This window comes from Staurois parvus, unplaced genomic scaffold, assembly GCF_062004578.1.
Source record: "Staurois parvus isolate SC_StPar_1 unplaced genomic scaffold, SC_StPar_1.0 ptg000564l, whole genome shotgun sequence".
NCBI lineage: Eukaryota > Metazoa > Chordata > Amphibia > Anura > Ranidae > Staurois > Staurois parvus.
The window spans coordinates 3,976,027-4,000,372 of record NW_028318360.1 but is presented as its reverse complement, the minus strand read 5'-3'; the positions used below and the strand labels follow the sequence as shown (position 1 = coordinate 4,000,372).

Sequence of the window (24,346 nt, the reverse complement as noted above, 5' to 3'; positions counted from 1 at the left end):
CTGACCTTCATGTAGACATAATCACTTCTATATCCCAGTAGAACCCTACTATGGCCCCTTTTTTTGGTGCCTGAGCCTCTCCATCCAGGTTCACTGGGATCATCCAGCTCTACTCCACTGTCAAAATTCCAGCGCTGATGGCCAAAAAAAAAAAAACTAACAGGAGGTTATAACCTTCCCTTACTCTAAACAAAATGAAGAAAAAAGAAGTTTGGCCTACAGTTCTACTTTAATGCACAGAATCCATTATGATAAAAAAAAACATCTAGAACTACTTTACCTGTGACGGGCAACAAAAGTCTAAAAGTGGCATGCTAAAAACAGGCACCGCTAGGTGTATGCTACCTCTGATTCCCTATAAAGCATCTTGCTTCCTAATCATTTCCTCCTGCATATATTCCTTACTCCGAGTTCAGCTGGCCATTCAGGAGACGAATTCAAAAAGATCTTTTGAAAATCTTTTCTAAGAATTTGCGTTCGAATTTCGTACCATTAGTGATCCACAGCAACAGCCAATTTTCGAGCAAACATCGAATTTGAGTGATGGAGCATGTTGGAAATTTTTTAAAAAACAAATTTCTAATCAATGAAGGGAGAATCGTAAAAGAAAAGGAACTGAAAAAGAAATGAGGAACATTTGAGGGTGATTGCCCACTTTATACAGGTCAGGGTGGTCTGAGACACCAGACCTGACAAACAGTTTTACATTAGATTTAGGTTTTTCTGTTATCTTGTTGTTGCAGATCTTCCATCTATAGGTCCCTAAGAGACCCCTTTGGTCACCATCAACAGATAATTATTTTGCAACATTATATTTTGCGCATTGCCTGTTCTGGCCCGAAAGGGCTGCAGTTTGTATGGGGTGGGTGGGATGGATGTATATTTTTTTTTCTGTACCGTTTGTAACTTCTTTCTTATGAAAAAACGAATAAACACTATTGAAAGGAAAAAAGAATGAGAATGAGCTGTGACCTGGAAAGAAAAGAAAATTCTTGGCAACAAAAATTCTTTTCTTTAACAACATGAGGCGAAATTAAAGGCTTGGTTGGTTGAATTTCGAAGTCAGTGGTGGCACCATTGGATTACAAAATGCACAAAAGTTTCGATTTTCTAAAGAAAAATTTTTCGGAATTCAAGCCATGTGTGACCGGCTTAGTATTCCCTTACCCATGTACAAATTTATCATAGATGCATCATTTGCTGTAAACAGCATTTAAGTCCACGGCAGTCATACTGAGATTAAAGAAATTAAAGAGATTTTTCACACAAATACTGTAGCTGTTGACCTTTTTTTTTTTTTTTTTTAAAAAAAGGACACTTACTTGTCCAGCGATCCAGCCCTGTCCTGATCTGAACCGGTCCTTCACCGATCTTTAGGTCTCTGGTGCCATCATGTTTACTGTGAGAAGCCGTCTGTGACTCCTCGTGGCTTCACAGCTGGCTTTCCACTGCACATGTGGGGCGGCACAGTGGCTAAATGGTTAGCACTTCTGCCTGGCAGTACTAGGGTCGCTGGTTCGAATCCCAGCCACGGCTCCACCTGCCTGGGGTTTGCATGTTCTCCCTGTGCCTGCGCGGGTTTCCTCCAGTTTCCTCCCACACTCCAAAGACATGCTGGTAGGTTCATTGGATCCTGTCTAAATTGTCCCTAGTAATATGTGTATGTATGAATGTAAGTTAGGGACCTTAGCTTGTACACCCCTTGAGGGTTAGGGACTGATGTGAATGTACATACATACATATATATATATATATATATATATATATATATATATATATATATATGTATAGATATATATATAGATATATATATATAGTGCTGCGTAAATCGACAGCGCTATATAAGTACCTGAAATAAATAATGTGTGAGCTGCACTGCTCTTTATAAATGCAGCCTTCTGGGACCTGTGTCTCAGAAGGCTTCAGGCAAAGAGAGGGGGGCTGAACTATCAAAACTAAGTACCCACTTTCCAAAATAAATTTAAATAAGGAAGGGAGGGAGGGCATAAAGCGAAATTTCCTCTTTATCATGACGATGCGACTTTAAAGTGCATCTAAAGCCAACTATTTTGTTTTTAGGAAGAATCAAGGACTTTATTTGTCCTGGTGACTACTGTCTCCTAGACTGAAAATGAGGGATCTCTAAAATTTTGCTCTGTCACTGGAACAGTAATAGAATTAAATCTTTAAGTCGGGACACTTATTCATAGACATGGATCTAAGAAATGGGACCCAGACAAAGTTTTAATTTAATGTAGCTAAATGCTACTAACAATAGAAATGCTCAGAGAAATAAACAAGTCAATAGGAATTAATTTTAGGTATACTGGGTCATCTGGCTTGTAGCATCTCACCAAGAAATATACAGCTTCTGTTACTACACTGCAGTTTAACCTTACTGTACACCATCATGTGCATAAAAAAAAACACACGAGCTTTCACTGGTCTAGCATTTTTTTTACAAAGAGAAAAATATCATTTTTGTGTATATTTTATACTCACATGCCACCAAAATAATTTTTGTTAAGAAGCAAATTAAACATTCTTACCTTTCTGTCTTCTCTGGGTTTCTTAGATGCATGTAGAGCCCCCAAAATATTATGTATGTCAAAGGCTTTTTTTGACCAATCGTCTTTGCATGCAGGAGGTTGTACAAAGTTTCCTTCCACTCTGTATCTGTCGGCAGGAATCTTACTCATTGGAGGAGGTAAAGTTCCACAGTTAACACTGGACCATCCATCTGTAGAGTCAGCATAGGACTCCTGATCACTGACATTCCCTTGCTGCCAATCTCGTATTACATGAACAGGCAACCATTTCTTCTGGCCTCCAACATCCAGTGGGCCAGCTTTCTTTTGGGGATGTGGTGGTCCCCTTGGTGGAATAACAGGAACCTCAATTCGAGCTGATGGACCTAAATGCTTCTTGTAGTTCTGTGGTTTATCAGCTGCTGTAAAATGGCCATCATCCTCATTGGAATACCCATTCCAGTGTAGAACTGACGGATTCTGTGCTCTGCCACCAGGATTCTCCCATAGTCCACGAGGGATGTGTTTATTTGGGGCACTACCTAAGTCAACAACCAACACCCTGTTTGTTTTCTCCTCCTGGTTAAAATTCCCAATTCCACTATCACTATTACTGCTGGTGCTGTTATTCTGATGGGCATCAGCATCATTGTCAAGGAACGCTCTTGCCCTTACACCTTCAATCAACTCACCCATGTCTCTGTAAAGAACAGATACAAACTGTAGAACTGGCATTGAGGATGGTGGGAATTCCAAGCATCCATTGGTGTCTGGGTCTGGTGTACATTCAAATGCAAATCTCCTGGCAATACCCTGATGTATTTTATGGTGGAATAATTCCGGATCTACCATAAACACATGACAAGATGTCCTCAAAATCCCTTCTTCATCCTGTGCCAAGCTTTGGTCATCACTACTTTGCATGGTGACAAGTCCAAAAAACCTTCTGTCATCAGGACACACAGCACTGAAAGCCAGTTTCTCAGCTGGGTACACAGCTATAATACCCACCTTATCATTGCAAAGCTGAATATTGTCATGCATGATTTTCATGAGCACCAGGGAATGTATTTTTTGTTCAGCTCTTAGGCGTCTCATACACCCACGAATAGCCTGCAAGCTATCATACTCAAGGTTGGAACTTGTGGAGGGAAGTTCAATAGAGCCAAGATAGCCCACGATCATACCAACATTTAAAATGCTTGCATCCAACTCAAAGTCCTCGAGGTTCTGAACCCCATTGGAGAACACAGAGTCGTTGTTTATCATTTTTGAGATTTCATCTGTTGAAAGAAATTCTGCACTATGTTTGGTCTTCTCCCTTCTCATTTCATAATGTGAAGCAGACATTGACCTTGACCTCTGTTTTGGTGCATGGTTGTCTTTCTTACCACCAGATACTGGGTTTTCAAAAATCATGCTGAATATTCCTCCAGACTGCATCTCTTCTACAACTCTCTGTGCGCGGTTTATGCCCATGGCTTTTGAATCAAGCCTTGGTTTCAAGCAAGTCTTACCCTCATAATAGGCAATTTCTTCATCACTAGAGCATAAATCTATGTGACGGGCTCCTTCTGCAATGACCATATGAAGAACACCAGAGCATTTTCCAATTAATTTGACCACATCTTCGTGAGATGCCTTTTTTACATTAATTTCATTTACTGCACAAATTTGATCCCCAGGTTTAAGTCCTACAAACTCAGCAGGGCTATCCTTAATCACGCTACCTATGATACAAGGTGACTGTCCAGAAAGAGTAAAACCATAACCAGCTCTTCCTCGTGCCACTTCAACACTTCTTAGATGCTGGGTGTTGTGCATTTTTATACGATTCTTGGTGGGATCAAACGGCCTATACATTTCATTTACATATGATGTTGAGGAATCTTGCTGACAAAAATACCAGACCACTTCAACTTGTCTGTAGCGGACTCCTGGAAAACACAAATACAAAACACATTAAACATCTGTCTTCCATTGAATTCCTTTCCTGGGCCAATAAACATTCAGTACAGCTAGACAAAAATGTTAACAAATATTTCCTCACTCTGCAAGCAAACCATTACTGGAAAAAAAAAAAGTACAAAAAAGGTAAAAACATGAAAGTGCATTAATTATGATCCATTTTAATTCTATCTTGTGATAAAACATGTATTTGAAAAAGAAAATTACACATGTACTTTGCAAAATAGGAAAATTACCTGGTAAACATCGACATTGTTTGAGCAGATAAAAAGCCTACAAAATAAATATGAAGACTTACAGGAAATCTACAGTGTGTATAGGGCTTCATGCACACTAGCGTTTTTTTTAAGCTCCTAGAAACGGTTATTAGCATTTTTTTTCTACTCCTAATAGCCAAGTAGTGTTATCCTATGTGTCCATGCACACTAGGCTACAAGTTTTCTGAGCTTCAGCTTCTAGGAGCAGAAAAAAAAATGGTTTTTGTGGAGTTTTTAGGAGGATTTTTCCAACAGAAAAAAAAAATCGAAACGCTCTTAAACACTCTTAAATGCTCCTAAAATGCTTTTAACAGCTTTTTTTCTAGCTTTTCTTTTTTTTTTCTACATGTACTATAAAAACGCTACTAAAACACTAGCGCTACTAAACACTACTAAAACATCAGCGGTTTTTATCCAGCATTTTATGAGCTTAAAAAACCGTTAATCTGCATGGAGGGTAAATGTGTGTTTTTTTTTTTTTAATATGACTGCAATCAGTTCAATATAAATCTATCTGAAAAAATGTGCTTGATATATATAAGAGCAGCAATACAGAAAAATAGTGCTTTTTGTAGTGATGTTCCACAGATCAACATTTGAGCCAAAGAGTCCACCAGATATGTTTAGAAGGCAGACTTATTCTGGACACTTGTTGTGTGACATTCACCAACTCATCAATGCAAAAGAACGGGCTACAGGCATGAGCTCCAGATGTTGGAGGATAGAAAAATCCACCAGGATAGAAAAAGGATCCAAGGACAGGATCTTGGACCAGGCGATTATGGTCTAGTACAGGGGTCTACAAACTTTCTAAACGGCCAATTTACTGTCCTTCAGAGCTTGGAGAAGTTGGCAAACTGAGGCCGTTGGGAGTAGAAATTGTCTTGGCATCAATGATAGTAAACAGTGCATCTTTGGCATTAAGGAGAAGAATAGTGCACCATCGTTGGTGTTAGTGGAACGAATAGTACCCTATTGTTGGTGTCAGTGGAAGGAACCGTACCCCATTGTTGGTGTCAGTGGAAGGAATAGTATGCCATCGTTGGTATCAATGGGAGAAATAGTACCCCATTGTTGGTGTCAGTGGGAGAAATAGTACCCCATTGTTGGGGTCAGTGAGAGAAATAGTACCCCAACATTGGGGTCAGTGGGAGAAATAGTACCTCAACGTTGGTGTCTGTGGGAGGAATAGTGCCCCATCGTTGGCGTTTATGTGTTTATAGGAGGAATAGTGCCCCATCGTTGATGCCTATGGGAGGAATAGTGCCCCATCGTTGATGTCTATGGGAGGAATAGTGCCCCATCATTAATGTACGTGGGAGGGACAGTGTCCCATTGTTGGTGTGAGTAACAGGACATATACCCCATTGTTAGTATCAGCGCGAGGAAAAGTGCCCCAAGAGACGGAAAAAGGCAAGCAAAGGGCCAGATCTGGCCCCTGGGCTACAGTTTGGAGACTGCTGGTCTGCATAAGATAAGATGACAAATTGCAGAGCAGGGCTTTAGGAGGGTCTTCCACCCTTGTATCCATCTGGTCTGTATACAGAAAGTGGGTATGGCAGTTAACTATGTGATCTAGGTTTACAGAGAAATGGTGTAAAATTGTCAGTATTCCACTTTAAAAATAAGCTCCTTAGATTTGGATTGATAAACTAAACACAATCTCAACAATATGTTTTCCTAGAATCTCGAAATGGTCATCACCTCTCAACTCTATTAAAATGATCTTTTTTCCAGGAACACTTATACCCATATCTATTTTTCCAGCTCACAATAGTTTCTTCTATCTACAAACTGTATTGAGGTAAGGTAAGCAATGTCTGTTCTCAAAAACATGAGAGTCCACCACAGATAAAAGCAAAAGGAACATCTTCCAAGAAGTGGAGCTAATGAAAAAAAACCTCAAGTGTTCAGCAAACTAAAAAAACTGCTGGTTGCCTACCACAGGACATAAAAATCCCACAGATGGCAAATCCTTCCATGAGAAATAGCCAGAATACAAATACCTTTTGCAATTAATCCACGTCATATGTGCCAAACGATTACCTCCTTCAGGATATTGCATTTCAGACACAAGCAATTAATTCTGGTAACAAAATCAAATTGTACTATTTTATTATTACCATTGCTGGGGCATATCCTAGAAGCCACATAACCATTGCACTAAAATAAATAAATAAAGCTGGTGCCTAAGTTGGCTAGAAATATAAACTTGCCCTTTCGGCTGATGCATTTCATCAAACACATGTCAACGTACACCGATCAGCCATAATATTATGACCACTGAAAAGTACAGTGAATAACACTGATCATTTTGTTATAGTGGCACCTGACAATAGGCAGCAAGTGAACATGAAAAAGAGAGGAAGGCGCCTCTAAGTGCAGTATTGACAATTTATTTAGTAAACAATGGATAAATTGCACTTACAAGATAAATAGTTAAAAAGACTCATCGTGTGGTAATTAAATCCAGGTGGGACATAAAGCAGTCCAGCAGCAAACTCTGTCTATAGGATCAGGAAGTAGAGTCCAGGATGTGCCTGTGCATCAAAATGAAGCTTGGAGAGCAGAGTCCGATGTAGGAGCTGAAGGGGGCGGTAATGCATTTCGGAGCATGCTCAGTAGGCTCCTTCTTCAGAAGTTTTTGTGTGTTCTGGTGTGATTTGTAGCCCATTCAAATGAATAAATTGCCAGGTTGCACTGCAAGGGAATGCACAGGAGCATGGTTTACGTTTCCATGCAATTCTGATGTGAACTGGCCATTAGGAAAGAAAAATCAATGCAACATGTATAAAAAAAACGCATCAATTTAAGTGCACCAAAATGAAGAGTAATGTGTTACCCTGCAATGCATGTGGGTCGGTTACTTTAGTGTGTTGGGGTGCCACTGAAAAAGAACAGCACACCAATGCATCAATGTATGCGCAGTACTGCATCGCACTGAAATGTATAGGTCTGAATGGCCCCCACAGAAATGGCTGGTTAGGTGTCCACAAGCGGTAAACCACGGGTCTTCAAACTTTGCAGTACGATGGCCACATTGTATATTTAACAAATATCCATGGATCAAACAAAAATCCCCATTATGAATCAGATTTAAAATGAATGAATTCACTTTACTTAGGAGTTTTTTGGGTTTTTTTTTTTTAAAACGGCATTACATGTTTTAGATAAACAAATGTTTTAGAAAAAAATTCAGTAAAACGAAGCGAAGAAATTCCAAATACCATATATACTCGAGTATAAGCCGACCCGAATATAAGCCGAGGTACCTAATTTTACCACAAAAAACTGGGAAAAACTATTGACTCGAGTATAAGCCGGTGGTGTCAGTGGGGGGAGGAATAGTGCCCCATCGTTGGTGTCAGTGGGGGGAGGAATAGTGCCCCATCGTTGGTGTCAGTGGGGGGAGGAATAGTGCCCCATCGTTGGTGTCAGTGGGGGGAGGAATAGTGCCCCATCGTTGGTGTCAGTGACACCAATGACTGGGCACTATTCCTCCCACTGACACCAATGATACTTACCTTGCTGACCCCTGCTCCAGCCTGGGCTCGCTCGCTCCCTCCCTCTCCCATGGTACACACTTACCGGTCAGATGTCTTCCTTCTCCGGCCGCTCTCCTCCTCTTCACTCGCTCGATCTTCGCGGTGCCGCTCGGCTCCTCCTCTCCAAGCTCCACCTCCTCGCCGGTGATTGGGCGCCTGTGTGCCTCTCCTGAGCTACAGTTCCAGCGGCCAATCACCGGCGAGGATTGATCCCGGGGGTGTGTCCAGATGACAGGGACGGCATGTCATCCCGCCCACACCTGGAGACGGATAGAGGAGTGGTGTCTCGGTTTCTAAGGCAATCGGAAATATGTGTTTTCCGATAGTCTTAGGCGACCCCTGTGAAAGTGTCGTTCGACCCCCAAAGGGGTCGCGACCCACAGGTTGAGAACCGCTGCTTTAGAAGCAGCGCCCCCTGCTAGACATCTGCAGACGTTGACTCGAGTATAAGCCGAGGGGGCCGTTTTTCAGCACAAAAAATGTGCTGAAAAACTCGGCTTATACTCGAGTATATACGGTAAATGTGAGCCCATCAGAGTCCCCTCTTATATCTGGGTGCCTATCAATTTCCACCCCTTACATCATGGTCTCCATCAGAGTCCCTAATTATATTAGAGTCCGCATCAATTTCATCCCTTACGTCATGGTCTCCATCAATTTCATCCCTTACATCATGGACCCCATCAGAATCCCTAATGAAATCATGGACCCCATCAGAGTCCCTAATTATATCAGAGTCCCCTTAGATTTCATCCCTTACATCATGGTCCCCATCAGAGTCCCTAATTACATCAGAGTCCCCATCAATTTCATCCCTTACATCATGGACCCCATCAGAGTCCCTAATTATATCAGAGTCCCAATCAATTTCATCCCTTACATCATGGTCAACCCCCCGGTGGGTTGGAGTTGGCCTGCAGTCCTTAGTTTGATGACCCCTGCTTTAGGTCATAAGCAACAAATATTACACATCCATATATAAATTGAATAATCTTAGGAACATCATTTATTTTAACTCTAAGGAATAACTAACTTTTTTAAACTTGTTATTGATTTACAGTTTTGGGTAATTTTGAGACTTGATATACAGAATGCTTATTTATGAATTCAAACAGCCTTGCGACTCCACGTTGGAGTAGGTCGTGAACAGCGTCACACGTGCAATTATTATCTCTCATCTTTGAGGAAACTAATGTGTCTAAGATTCTCTGGACTTGCCAGTAAACCTTTGCCATGTCACAGTAGATAGAACAGTTCCGCAAGACTGATTTCTAATGAGTATCTTCAACAAACTTTGAATTCCAGGGATAGTTTGGGGATCTTTATTACAGTTTCAGGTCAATAATGTGCATTTAGGTATTTGTGTGAAAAATAGAAAATCACTCCATCAGCAAAAGGGTTAAACGTCTCCACCATTGTATTTCAATTGACTTCAAGTGTATCTATGGTCAAAATGTAAAATCATTATATTCATTTCCACATTGTATTTCAATTATTTCTAGCCTTCTCATATTAACCACATGCCGCCCAGCCACTGTATAAATACGGCGGCAGGGCGGCACGGGCAGGCAAAGCCACGTTTTAAAACATGTGTTTTGTAAACAGGTAGGGGGCGCGTGCGAGGCACGAGGCGCGCCGCCGCCCTACCTGTCCCGCCGATCACAGCCGCGGATGTCAGTCGCCGGGTCACAGCCAGTCCTTACCGGCTATCTCCCGGCGATCGGTGGCAATCAGTGAGAGAGAGCACAGCTGCAGTAGCTGTGCTTTCTGTCACTTCCCTGACAGCTCGAGGACAAGCTGATTGGGACAGAATAGTTTCTCTCTCCTGATCAGCCTGTCCCCATCCAGCACACACCCCCGCCCCCTAGTAAAACACTCCCCCTCACACAGATAACCCTTCCCTGAAAAATAAACTTAACCCCTTCCTCCCCAGTGCCATTAGTACAGTGTCAGTGTTTTTTTTTTTGCACTGTATTGGTGTCACTGGGGATGTCAGTGACCCCAAGTCAGTACCCCCCAATGCCAGAATGTCCGCGGCAGTCCCGCCATAAGTCGCTGATCGCCGCCATAATTCACTGATCGCCGCCATTATTAGTATATAAAAAAACTAAAAATCCCAGTATCTTTCCCACCATTTGTAAACACTATAACTTTCACGTAAACCAATTAATTTACATGTATTGGGTTTTTTTTTTTTTTTTTAGCAAAGACATGTCGCAGAATGCATTTTGGCAGAAATTTATGACTAAATTTGATTTTTAAATTTTTTTTTACTGGACATGTTTTATAGTAAAAAGTCCAAAATATTGTTTTTTTTCCTCAAAATTGTCAGCCTTTTTTTTTATAGCGCAAAAAATAAAAACCGCACAGGCAATCAAATACCACCGAAAGAAAGCCCAATTTGTGGGAAAAAAAAGGATGTAAATTTAATTTATGTACCGTATTGTATGACCGCGCAATTGTCCGTTAAACTAGCGCAGTATAGCAAAAAAATGGCATAAATTGCAGTATCTATACCATAGTTTGTAAACGCTATAACTTTCACACAAAGCAATCAATATACACTTATTGGGATTTTTTTTACCAAAAACATGTAGCAGAATACATTTTGGCCTAAATTTATAACCAACTTTGATTTTACTATATATTTTTATAGCTGAAAGTAAAAAATATTGTTTTTCTTCAAAATTTTTGGCTTTTTTTTGTTTATAGCGTAAAAAATAAAAAGCACACAGGTGATCAAATACCATCGAAAGAAAGCTCTATTTGTGTGAAAAAAAGGACGTAAATTTTGTTTGGGTGCAGCATTGCATGACCGCGCAATTATCAGTTGAATTAGTACAGCGCAGAGTAGCAAAAAGAGGCCTGGTCATTAAGGGGGGTAAATCCTCTGGAGGTCAAGTGGTTAATCTAAATGATCTTGAAGTTTGTAAACGTTATGAAGATCCCCACACATTTTCTTCTTTGGATTCTGTGGCATGTAGTCACTATGTTTTGTGAGTAGGCACTGCTGTGTCGCACATTTCACAGAGCCTGCCTTCTGGTCTACAGAGGTGCTGAGAGGAGGAGTTTCAGAAGGCAGAGTCAGAACAGAAATCACTGCTTGCAGGCAGCAAAGTACCATGGGATATGTAATCCTTAGAATTGAAAGGAAACAGCAGAGGAGAAGCTGCAAAGCTTGCAGGGAATCCTGAAAGTTGTGGAAAGTTATGGCCGGCAGACAGGCAGAACTCACATAAGATGATTTTTTTTTTTAGTAATAGTTTAACCACTTGCCTACAGGGCACTTATACCCCCTTCCTGCACAGGCCAATTTCCAGATTTCAGTGCTGTTGCACTTTGAATGACAATTTCGCGGTCATCCAACACTGTACACATATGACATTTTTATCATTTTTTTGTGACAGACAAAGCTTTATTTTGGTGGTATTTAATCACCTCTGGGTTTTTTATTTTTTCTTAAACTAAAAACCACTGAAAATTTTGAAAAAAATGTTTTTTCTTAGTTTTTGTTATAAAAGTTTGTAAATAAGTGATTTTTCTCCTTCACTGATGTGCGCTAATGAGGCTGCAGTGAAGGGCAGTGATAGGCTGCACTGATGGACACTGGTAGGTGGCACTGATGGGCATTGACAGGCATCACTGATGGGCACTGAAAGGCAGCACTCATATATGGCACTGATAGGCGGCACTGACTGGCACTGTTAGGCGGCACTGATAGGCAGCACTGACGGGCATTGATAGGCGGCACTGATGCACACTGATAGGCAGCACTGACAGATGGCACTGATAGGTGATAGGACATCCTCCCAGAACAAGAGAACCACCTTGCGTCCGTCATACTACTATATGGCAGGCGGGAGCCGGTTATTAGATGAAATTCACCTATATATGGCATTTTATTCTATGAAGAAATTTGAAGTCCTGAAGAAGCAGCATAAGACCACAAAACGCATTGACAGACATTTTCTAGTAGATTTTTGCCCTTCTACCTTTGGATTTTTACATTGATATGTAATGTTTTTAATTGATGTCTTTGTTAATAAAAATTGTATTGTTTTTATATTTAAAATATTCATTATGGTCTCTTGTACAATACTGTTGGGTCACCATTAAACCCCCTTGTGACAAACTAGCAGCGTTGTGAGAAAGCACACGGAGGCAGATCACATGAAACCCGACGTGTAGGCATTTATTGGGGAACCTCCGGGTACAGACAGTAGGAAAACTTGTCCACAGAACAACGAAAGATACAGTAATGAAGAATGATTCTCAGGGTGGCAATATGGGGCAGCAAAGGACAGGTAGTCCACAGAGCAAACAGGGCAGAGCAGCGTTGGCACAGCAGGGCAGTAGGTTCTCAGCACAGGGGGTTAAGTCCTTGACACATGCACAGGGCACAGGGGTTTGGTCCAGCACACAGGGCAGAGGATTCAGACAGAACAGGGTTATGTCCAGCACACAGGACAGCCATTCCGGGTTAGAACAGGGTTAATCCAGCACACAGGACTGGGCACACAGCAGGGTTAGAAGAGTTCTGGCAGGCAAAGGGTTAATCCGCACAAGGAACTGGGCACACAGCAGGGATGGGCAGAGATCTAGCACAACAGGGGCAAAGTCCTTGGCACAGGGTGGCACTCTACAGCAGGGCTTAGTCCAGAGTCAAAGAGCAGCAATCCGGGCACAGTGAGTAGAAGCCACAAACTGGTGCAGCAAAGTCCAGGGGCACAGGGCAGCAATCCAGGGACTCACCAGCCAACAGTGGCCTCAGCAGAGGAAGTCTAGGAAGAGTGGCAAGAAGAAGGAGATCCAGTGGGCAGAGGACCATCATCCTAGGAGGGCTGTGTGTCCTGGCAGCAGCTTCAAGACCACACAGGCAACAGCTGACAGAAGAGCAGAGGGTAGAGTAAAATCCCAGTGTCCAGAAAGCCACACAGACAATGCAGAACTACAAGTCACAGCAGTGCAGAAAGCAAAGCACAGCCCATACAGAACTTTCTGTCTCAGCAGTTCAATGCATCTTCTAGCAAGATCTGCAGCCATGAGCTCCTCTGTCCATCGTAATCTCTGAACATTCTGACCCTTTGTTTTAGCACAGGTCTGTATATTGTACCTTGGGATCAGCAGAGACCTCAGCCCACATAGTCAATGCCGGGGTGTCTGGCCATCCTGATACAAAAGTCAGTGAAGTTTGTACTCCCTATTGAGAAAGGCTCCATACCTCCAGATCCTCTAAGATTCCTGAGTCACGGGAACTCACCAATCAATTATGCAGATCAGCTAACTTTTTTACATACTGCTTTTCATTTAGTTTCAAGTAACATATGTCCTTTTTAGACGTTTTCCCCTCTTTCCCTATTTCTCAAAAATCTCATATTTTTGATCTCCATCACACCCTGTTCATTGTCATATATTGATTCTGTTTTTGTTCTGGGTTGGTGACCTGCCAGTAGTTAGGCTGGTACAGCATTAAAGAGATGTTACCCTTTTTTGTGTATACAGTGCTCAGCATAAATAAGTACACCCCAACAGATTTGTCAGAAAACTTTACTTTCCTTTGAAAATCAACATTTCTATGGGACACCATGCTACAAAATACTCCAACAAATGCGGGCCATTGATAAAAAACAAGATTTGTTAATTTACACACACACACACAAAGTATTTGTCCTAACAAATTCATTCAAGACCATGTTGCAAAAATGAACACACCCCAATGAAAGTTTTAGGAGCAAAGCTACATTTTAGACAACAAAATCCTAATTAACAAGAATTCAACTACAGGTGAGTCTAATTATTCATTAAAACAGATGTCCAGCAGACAGTGGATTATAAAAGGGCATTACTTAAGAAAACCGCATCCCATTTCATGGCTCCACATGAAAGAGAAATGTCACAAGGTTTGAGAAAGAAAATAATTTCTTTAAACAAGAAAGGTGAAGGCTACAAGAAGATCAGCAAAGCTTTACCTATCAGTCACAATACTGTAGCAAACGTGATACAAAAATGTAACAAAGATGGAACTGCAACCATCTCACAGAGATGTCCAGGCTGTCCACGGAAGTTAACACCTCGATAGGAGCATCTTCTGATGAGAAGGGTTGAAAAGAATCATCATGCATGTTCACTGCAGTTAACTAAAGCAGAAGAATGCCAAACTGGGGTGATTGTTTCCCTTGACACTATACGGCATACACTGCAGAGGAGTGAAATAAATGGGTGTCGTCCATGAAGGAAGTCTCTCCTAAAGCCCATGCACAAAAAAGCCCACCTAGAATTTGCCAGGGCCCATGCTGAAAAAGAAGACTGCTGGGACTCTGTACTCTGGAGTGATGAGACCAAGATTAAATGTTTTTGGAACTGGTGGCTTTAAAACTGTATGACGTTGCAAAGGTGCGGAGTACAAAGAAAAATGCATGGTGCCTACAGTGAAACATAGTGGTGGCAGTGTCCTTCTGTGGGGCTGCATGAGTGCTGCTGGTGTCAGGGAGCTGCATTTCATTGATAGCATCATGAATTCACAGATGTACTGCTCTATATTGAAACAGATATGGTACCATCACTCTGTGCTCTGTCGTTGTGTACTTTTCCAACATGACAAAACACACATCTAAGGCTATTGTTGCATTTCTGAAGAAGAACAGGGTGAAAGTGATTCAGTGGCCAAGTATGTCTCCTGATCTGAACCCAATCGAACACCTATGGGGAATTCTGAAGAGACAAGTTGAGCATTACTCTCCATCCAGCATCCAGGCTCTATAAGAGGTTGTTCTTGAAGAATGGAAAAAGATAGATGCTGCAATATATCGCCAACTTGTTCATTCCATGCCTAGAAGACTTGGTGCTGTCCTTACAAATCACGGAGGTCATACAAAATACTAGATGTAGTAGTTTTTGTTGTGGGGTGTATTCATTTTTGCATCAATTAATTTGAATAAAACTGAAGATTTTGTAATCAAAGTTATATTATTAACCTTACTATCATGTAATGAGCTAAACAAATGTTCTATAAAACTCAGTTGTGTCAAAACAAAATACATATACACTATATAGCAAAAAATATTGGGACGCCCCTCCAAATCATTGGATGCAGGTGTTTCAATCATCTCCATGGCCACGGGTATATAAAATCAAGCACCTAGGCATGCAGACTGCTTCTACAAACATTTGTGGAAGAACGGGTCGCTCAGGAGCTCAGTGAATTCAAGTGTGGTACCGTGATAGGTTGTCACCTGTCCATCCGTGAAATTTCCTTGCTACTAAATATTCCACGCTCAACTATTAGTGGTATTATAACAAAGTGGAAGCAACTGGGAACAACAGCAACTCAGCCACGAAGTGGTAGGCAACATAAAATGACAGAGCGGGGTCAGCGCATGCTGAAGTGCACAGAAGTCTCAACTGGCTGCAGAGTTAATAGCTAAAGACTCCAAACTTTGTGTGGCCTTCAGATTAGCACAACAACAGTGCATAGAGAGCTTCATGGAATGGGTTTCCATGGCCGAGCAGCTGCATCCAAGCCTTACATCACCAAGTGCAATGCAAAGCGGCGGATGCAGTGGTGTAAAGCACGCCACCACTGGACTCTAGAGCAGTGAAGACATGTTCTCTGGAGTGACCATTCATGCTTCTCTGTCTGGCAATCCGATGGACGTGTCTGGGTTTGGTGGTTGCCAGGAGAAAGGTACTTGCCTGATTGCATTGTGCCAAGTGTAAAGTTTGGCGTAGGGGGGATTATGGTGTGGGGTTGTTTTTCAGGAGTTGGGCTTGGCCCCTTAATTCCAGTGAAGGGAACTCTTACGGCGTCAGCATACCAAGACATTTTGGACAATTTCATGCTCCCAACTTTGTGGGAACAGTTTGGGGATGGTCCCTCCCTGTTCCAACATGACTGCACAGCAGTGCACAAAGCAAGGTCCTGAGTCCTGACCTCAACCCAACAGAACATCTTTGGGATGAATTAGAGCAGAGACTGCGAGCCAGGCCTTCTCGTCTGATATCAGGGCCTGACCCACAAATGAGCTTTTGGAAGAATGGTCAAACATTCCCATAGACACACTCCTAAACCTTGGTGACAGCCTTCCCAGAAGAGTTGAAGCTGTTATAGCTGCAAAGGGTGAGCCAACTCAATATTGAACCCTATAGCTGCAAGGGGTGAGCCAACTCAATATTGAACCCTATGAACTAATATGGGCATATGTCGCAAGCGTACACCCAGAGACTGACGCAGTCCTCCATTTTGTTAAGAAATCCCCATGTTGTCCCTCATTCTCCCCCTTTCCTCTCTGTTAAGCCACAGTGACATCTGGTTGGTGTGGGTGTTGGAAGTGTGGCAGGCAGGCCAGAGCACAGCAGGGAGCCCCAAAGTGCCTGGTTGTCTAAGAGAGCTGTGCAATATAACACCTTGTACAAGATAACACAAGCCTTCCGAGGAGTTCAAAGACATTCCAGAAGCACACATAACTACGCTAATAAACCTAACTCAGCGTATGTGACAAAACCAGATAACACTTTTAAAAATCCATTTTTCCCCTATGTCTCATATCTTGGAATATGAGAGACTTACATAAAAACCAGACATATCGTCAGATTGGCCAAGAGGAGACGAACAGTTTGATAGGTCACTCTCTTTGGCTGGAATACATAGGAAAGCAGAAAAGTAGATCACATGAACCATTCAGTGTAGAATTTCATATTTCATGGCTAATCAATCCTCAGACGTGTCTGCATAATAATTTACTCACGTGTGAAGTGTCACTTGTGCAGATGGAAAGTTATGAGCCAAAATATAAACTAGAAGAGATTTTGGCTCTAGTTTAGGTCTACGCCCAGACCTTCCCGCCCTAAACGGGGTATTGGTCCTTGATTTCAGAGACACCCCCTGCTGGGGAACTACAAAATGAGCTGTCAGGCCTAAGAGAGGAAGTTGAAGAATTCTCCCGTTTAACATCAGAACCAACTTGGGAGAACACCCTTTCGCTCTGAAACTTGATCTGCTAACCCAGGACTTTGGCAAGTACCTTAACCCTCTAACTTCTCTCTCATCTCTTTGCTGTGCTGTTGCTCTCTGTATATATATATATATATATATATATATATATATATATATATATTTATATATTTATTGGTTACATCTTTTTCTTTCTTTTTTTTTAAATATTTTTATTGCACCCTTTTGACGTTTTGGTAATAAATATTTCCTTCTGAAAGTGTTGAACTGTTTCTATAGCTCTTAATTGCAATTTACAATTCCTGCCTCTAAAAAGAGCGCTACTGTGTTTGTTTAACCCTCTGTATAACTGGCCTGCGGTGACCGTATTATACAGATGATTAGCTCAACCATTATAGTGTTATAGCTGATATTGTCGAGTTTCCTCTTGCTCTGTACAAAAAGGAGGTGGTGGCAGTGTGAAGGGTTAATTGCGTAATTAACCTGACCCAGTAACAATCGCTCTCAGGCTGCCGGTACATAGATTTTGGTCCAATTAGCTGGAAAATCGTTCTGCAGGGTGCAGCTGGGTGTGGCATTGTTACGCACGTGACATTTAGATTGGCTAGTCCTACGGTCACAAGTTTGGTGAGAAGGTCTGGGGTCTGACGCCGCGTTCGTCACAGCATATACACACGTTTTTCTTGTTCAGCTTGGTGGAACTCAGTTCTACCACCTCTGGCTCAGGCTCTCTGTTCCCTGCACACCACTATCGATTGTAAACATGCAGTCCAGTGCGTTTTCTTTTCCTGCATCAAAAACACATGGACAGTAGGTTTTATGGTTTCCAATGGCATAGTTCACACCAGTGCGGTCAGTTTCTGTGCATTTCAGTTCCAGAAAAAAAAAAAGGTAGAACACGCAGCATTTTTTCTGCACTGAACTGCACTGGAACATGGTAAAACACATCAAACGGTAAAAAAAGCAGGAAAAAATGCAAAGAGACACATTAAAAACGTGCATGCAGAAACACATCCAGACTGCACGTGGTGTGAACCAGCTCTTAGTAAATCACCCCTAGCAGTCAGCTACTGTCTGCTGGAGGAGGCTAAGGTGTTGGCTTGGAGTTCTATGCTTTTTGCCGAGTTCAGTGCTTTAGTTTGAGCCAAGTACACATTTTAGAAGGATGTGGTTTGTTCATTTTTCATGTCAACCACTTTACCAATAACCATGTGCGCTTGATGAAGTTTTGTTACAACATGCTGGGTATTGTGTGTAGCCTGAACATATGTACATGTCAAACAATTTGGTTGTTTTCCTACCACTGTTGTGTGATCATACATGGATATTCAGTACTTCTGGAGATCAAACCCAATCTCTCTCTCCTAAAAAAAAAAAATGTTTAAAAATCCTCAGCAGCTGATAATTATCTTCACTGTGCTTTCCCGTTACCCCATTATCCCTGTTAACCCCTTCCTGCCCAGTGCCATTAGTACAGTGTCAGTGCTTTTTATTAGCGCCAATCATTGTATTGGTGTCACTGGGGATGTCAGTGACACCAAGTCAGTTCCCCCCAGTGTCAGAATGCCTGTCGCAGTCCCGCTATAAGACGCTGATCGCCATTACTAATAAAAATAAAATCCCAGTATATATACCGCCATTTTTTAAACGCTATAACTTTCACGTAAACCAATTTTTTACACATATTAAGATTTTTTTTTTTAGCAAAGACATGTAGCAGAATACATTTTGGCCTAAATTTATGACGAAATTTGATTTTTAAAATTTTTTTAGTGGATATGTTTAATAGCACAAAGTCAAAAATATATTTTTTTTCGCAAAATTGTCAGGCTTATTTTTTTTAGCGCAAAAAATAAAAAAAACAGCACAGGTGCTCAAATACCACCGAAAGAAAGCTCTATTCTTGGGAAAAAAAGGATGTAAATTTCATTTGATTTCATTGCATTTGGGTGCAGAGCTGCATGACAGCGCAATTGTCAGCTAAAGTAACACAGCGCCGTAACGCAAAAAATGGCCTGGTCAGGAAGGGGGGTAAATCCTCAGGAGGGCAAGTGGTTAACCAGGGCAGAGAGATATTTCTGCAGTAAAAAGCTCTATCGAGAAAAAAGTAGGGGTTGGAAGCATTGCACACTGTGGTCTCAGTCTTTAGAGAGCAGATTCTGGGAAAAGACAGCATGGAGGTTTGTGTAATTAACTGATTGTACTTACCTCCTGCTGTTCTTTCCAGAGATCTTTAATGGAGAGCTGCCACAACTCTCATTAAAACAGTATATTAGTTCAGCCTTTGAGTGACAGCATTTTATGTAAGCTGATATGCGTCATTAGCCAGAGGTCGCTGAATAGAAAATGTCATTTGTATGTAAGGGCACATTATAGACAGAAAAGTATAATACATTAATGTAAAAGGTCTGAAATCAAGAAAGAGAAAAGAGTTTGATGGTGTTGGACATAACAGTTATTTTACATTCCCGATGAGAAATTAAAGCTAAATTTTAGGCGAAAATAAGATAAGCAAATACTGTCTAAATACAAGTCATACATATTCTTCCTTGAATCTTGGTGTTGTTCGTGTATTTCTTCCAGATCTATGCAGTAATCTAGCATAAAACTTTTCCTTTGTGCAGATGCTTCCTGTAATAAAGACCGGTCACGTCTGCTCTCTCTCCTTGTGCAAGGTGACTGGTCTTGTCTCCGCCTCTTCTGTAGTTTTTAAGGTAGTCTGCAGTGGGTGGAGCCTGCTGGGTCCCTCCTACAGCTTTACTTTTTGAACAGGCTATATACAGCACAGTGATGATGTTGCTTGCTGCTACTAACAAAGTAATATCCAGATTCGCAAAGGCACTTGGTGCATTCAATGTACATTTGTTATCCTGTGTGGCTATTGAGGAATAGGTTTAAAGGAGTTCTATGGTCAGAGCATACACTCATTTTATAACATCAGCATTGTAATAGAAAAACAAACAATAGTTATTTTTTATAATCGAATATGACTAACATTTTTCTTTTATGTTGAAAGTTCTGCCTCTCTACTGGCCATCTCTTTCCACTACTTCCTGCATTCCCTGCATGCTTAGCAGCTTCTCCTCTGCTGTTTATTTTCATTTTGTAAGGACTACATATCCCAAGGTCCCTTTCTGCCTGCAAGCAGTGATTCCTGTACTGACTCCGCCTCCTGAAACCCCTCCTCTCAGCGCCTCTGTAGATCAAAAGGCAGGCTCTGTGAAATGTGTGACACAGCAGTGCCTACGTGTCACAGAATCCAAGGAAGGAAATGTGTGGGGGTCTTCACAAAGTGAAACCAGAATCCTTGCCCCTGGAATGTGAAGGCCTTATAATGCATTATTATGGTGGACATTTCCTAAATGCAGTTCCCTTTTCTCGCCACGAGATAGAGCTTCTTCAGACTTAGAACTTTTAGTTCTTTTAAGCCTGGAGCACTGAATGCTGGGAGATGTAGTTTTGGCCAGGAGAGATGCCAATCTTTGCAAGCAAATGAAACTACAGGATCCAGTGTGCCTATATAAATAAGAAAGCCCTGGAAAGCTCTGGGGGCAGTTGGAAGATGGCCACCGGTGTGTGTCCTCCTGTGGATTAGAGGAGAGAGTCAAGGAGTCTAGTTCAGAGTGTTGCACCATTAGCGGTGCTGTCAGCTCTGGAGTGTGGGGTGATCTGCTGCGTACCGCTGGACTGATAGAATTCACAGAATCCAGATAAGCCGATTACTGCCAATTGAAGACCGCTGCTAAATTGCAGAATTCACCATTCATCTGACTGCAACAGGAAACCACCTGGGACCAAAGTTATCGTAAAGAGGTCCCCTCTGTGAAGGAAAATCTGCTTCTACAGACACAGTGGAGCCATTGAGCGAGTCATTGACCCATTAGTGATCCATAGTTTTGACTTGTGCTTATTCACCTAGATTGTAAGCTCGAAAGAGCAGGGCCCTCAATCCCCTCATGTTTTGTATTGTATTGGTATTGTTCTGTCACATGTTCTGTCCCCCTCTGTAATGTACAGCGCTGAGCGAACTATTGGCGCTTTATAAATACTGTATAATAATAATAAATTCACCTGGAGAGTTTTATGGTTCTTTACCTTATTGTCCACATACTACTGAACGCTGTTAGTCCTGCCAGCCAGAGTTTACATCTGTCATCATGTCTCAGAGCTCCAATTATTGTCTGGCCTCTCCCACACCAGTGTTCCAATAGCTCCTTATTCACCATTACTGACTCACTGTTTGCAGGGATATTCCTCCCTCCAACGAGCGCATCAACATCTTCAAGGGCCCCAACGTAGCTGGCAGAAGACCAGACTTATAGGCTGTACATAGTTTACCTACTATTGATTGCAGTGCTAATCACTTTATCAATATTCTGTGCATAGGCCTGGGCTTAGCATCCTCACTGTAGGAAGTCAAAGGCAACTTAGTCCTGATCTGTGTTACCAAGCTCACTATTTCCATTTGATGCTCATTAGTGAGGACAGCTACAGTTTATTCTGGTCAGTTCCATAGTATTGCCATATTACCATACATGAGTTTTTGACACGTTATATGCAGAAGAGATTTTAGCTGTCATCGTCGGCTCATCTGAGCATTATTTGACAATTTACTAATTTTCATTTGCTACAAGGTCTCGAGCCTCATTTCAGGATGACCCTGAGGTTTACCAGACCAAAATTACTAAAAATGACCTCTATTACCGCATGTACCCGAGGTGTCAGTTGTGGTGAGGCTTTTGCCAAGGTTAAGGTAGGAGCAGAGGAGCCGGTATTCCCAGAGGCTCCTGCAGGGGTAGAACTACAAAAGTAAGTTCACAAATCTCAAGATCGCTCAGATTAATAGCAGTAGGCTAGAAATAACTGAAATACAAAGTGGAAATAAAAATATGATCTTGACTTTTGACTGCAGATATGCTTTGATTGAAGGTTTATGTCTGGAGTTCAGCTTTAGGCTACAATCACACTAGCCTTCTGTGTGACACAATCCCGTCTTTTATATTTTTGCTTGCAGCCTTCTTTTTCCTTTTTTCTGTTATGCAGTTTCTTTTTTTTTGTTTTTATGAATGGGGTAGCCTGTCTTAGGAACAAAACTCTTTATATATTGCCTTCACTGCGTTCTCTGGAATATTTTTGAATTTCTGTGAAAACACTTTGAATATTTTTGGAAAGTTAGATGATAAGGAATCAAATGTACTATGGATGTTAGAGATGATGTTGTTGTATTATTTGTTAACGCGCAGGTCCACTCAAAAGCGGAAGCTCCTCTTATTTGCCTCCTCCCCCCCTTCACTGCCATATTTGGCACCTATTGGGAGGGAGGGGGGGGAGCGGGCACCCGCTCCCACTTCTGGCTCACTTCACCGCGGCAAAGTGAACCAGAAGTTCGGCCCACTCCTTGCTCCTGCAGTCGCCTGGGAACTTTCAGAGGTCCCAGGAGACTGCTGGACCAATCAGGAGGCACGGTGCAACTTGTACATGCGCAGTGGGCTCCAGGCTGTGAAGCCGCAAGCTGTCACAGCCTGGTGCGCACAGTAGAGATGCCGTCGCCGTGGAGGATAGAAGGAGAGAAGGGACTGCGCAGGTGAGTACATCGCTGGACCCCAGGACAGGTAAGTTTTTGTAGCTGCTGACTTTTAATAAACACAAAAACGTCTGGAACTCCGCTTTACATTGATATTTAATTTTCCTTCTTCCTGGTTTGATATTTAACCACTTGCCCTCCTGAGGATTTAACCCCACCCCCCCCTTCCTGACCAGGCCATTTTTTGAGTTACTTTAACTAGTTGCCGCCCGGCCTATAGCCAGATGGCGGCCGGGCAAACACCTCGTCCCTCTGGGTGGACACCATATGACGTCCTTTTCAGAGCGCGTATTGCGCATCAACGCAGGGCTGCGCAATCTGTCACAGTCAGTGTACCTCGGACACGGCCGATGACAGATCTGTGTACCGACCCCGTTGCCAGTACCATGTGACCTGCTGTGACCAATCACAGCAGGTCACACAACAGTTGTATACAATGGATGGCTTCCTTTCATGCCATCCATTGTATACAAGTATGTCTAGCTGTGAATAGTCACAGCGATCACATGCACAAGCTGGGCCAATCACAGCCCAGCTGTGTCATGTGATTAGCTGTGACCAAATCACAGCTAATCACAAAAAAAAACCCTGAATGCATCGATGTAAATGCTTGCTTATAGAAAAGTAATTGTGTAAAAAAAATACTGATCACTTCCCCAAAGTAGTACAATGTTACTATGGTAACATTATACTACTTTGGTCATAGTGAAATATGAAAAAAATCTAAAAAAGAGAAAAAAAATTAATAAAAAAGTAATAAAAAAAAATTAAAAAAAATTATCAATTTTTTTTTTACGAACTGTCACCAGTCAGTGTCCCTGGTCACCACCATGCCAGTTATATGATGACACTGTACTGCACTGGTGACAATATGTAAAAAAAAAACAGTTAAAATAATTTTTTTAATTTCTTCATTTTCCGAAAAATTATGACAAAAAAAAATTACAACTTCAAAAAACTCGGCATGCCTCTTATGAAATACGTCGGACTGTCTACTTTGCAAAAAGGGGTCATTTGGGGGATATCTGTACTGTTCTGACATTCTTGGACCTTGGATATTCTTTCACCAAAGGAGAATACATCTTGGCCTAAATTTATGAAGAACAATAATTTGCAAACTTTTCTAACAAAAACAAAGAAAAACTTGTTTTTTTTTCAAAATTTTCGATCTTTTTTTGTTAATTTAGTAAAAAATAAAAACCCAAGTGTTGATTAAATACCACCAAAAGAAAGCTCTAGTTGTGTGAAAAAAATTATACAATTTTAGTTTGGATACAGTGTTGCATGATCGCGCAATTGTCATTCAAAGTGTGAGAGCGCTGAAACCTGAAAAATGGCCTGGGCAGAAAAGGGGGTAAAAGTGCCCGATATGGAAGTGATTAACTGACAATTGTGTGGTCATGTGACACTGCACTCAAATGAAATTTACATCCTTTTTTTGAGCTATTAAAAAAAAAAAAAAGTCCAACAATTTTGTGGAAAAAAAAAAACAATATTTTTGACTTTTTGCTATT

At 41.6% G+C, this 24,346-nt stretch overlaps 1 protein-coding gene across 2 annotated transcripts in view; it reads right to left on the bottom strand.

Moving 5' to 3' along the window:
* The window catches only part of RGS12 (regulator of G protein signaling 12), a 289,572-nt gene that overhangs the window by 234,876 nt on the left and 30,350 nt on the right, over positions 1-24,346 (bottom strand). For both annotated transcript variants that reach the window (XM_089691559.1, XM_089691561.1), the window contains exon 2: positions 2,550-4,465. In XM_089691559.1, coding sequence (XP_089547685.1) covers positions 2,550-4,391 — 1,842 coding nt within the window. In that variant the 5' untranslated portion in view covers positions 4,392-4,465. The remainder of the gene's footprint in view (positions 1-2,549; positions 4,466-24,346) is intronic.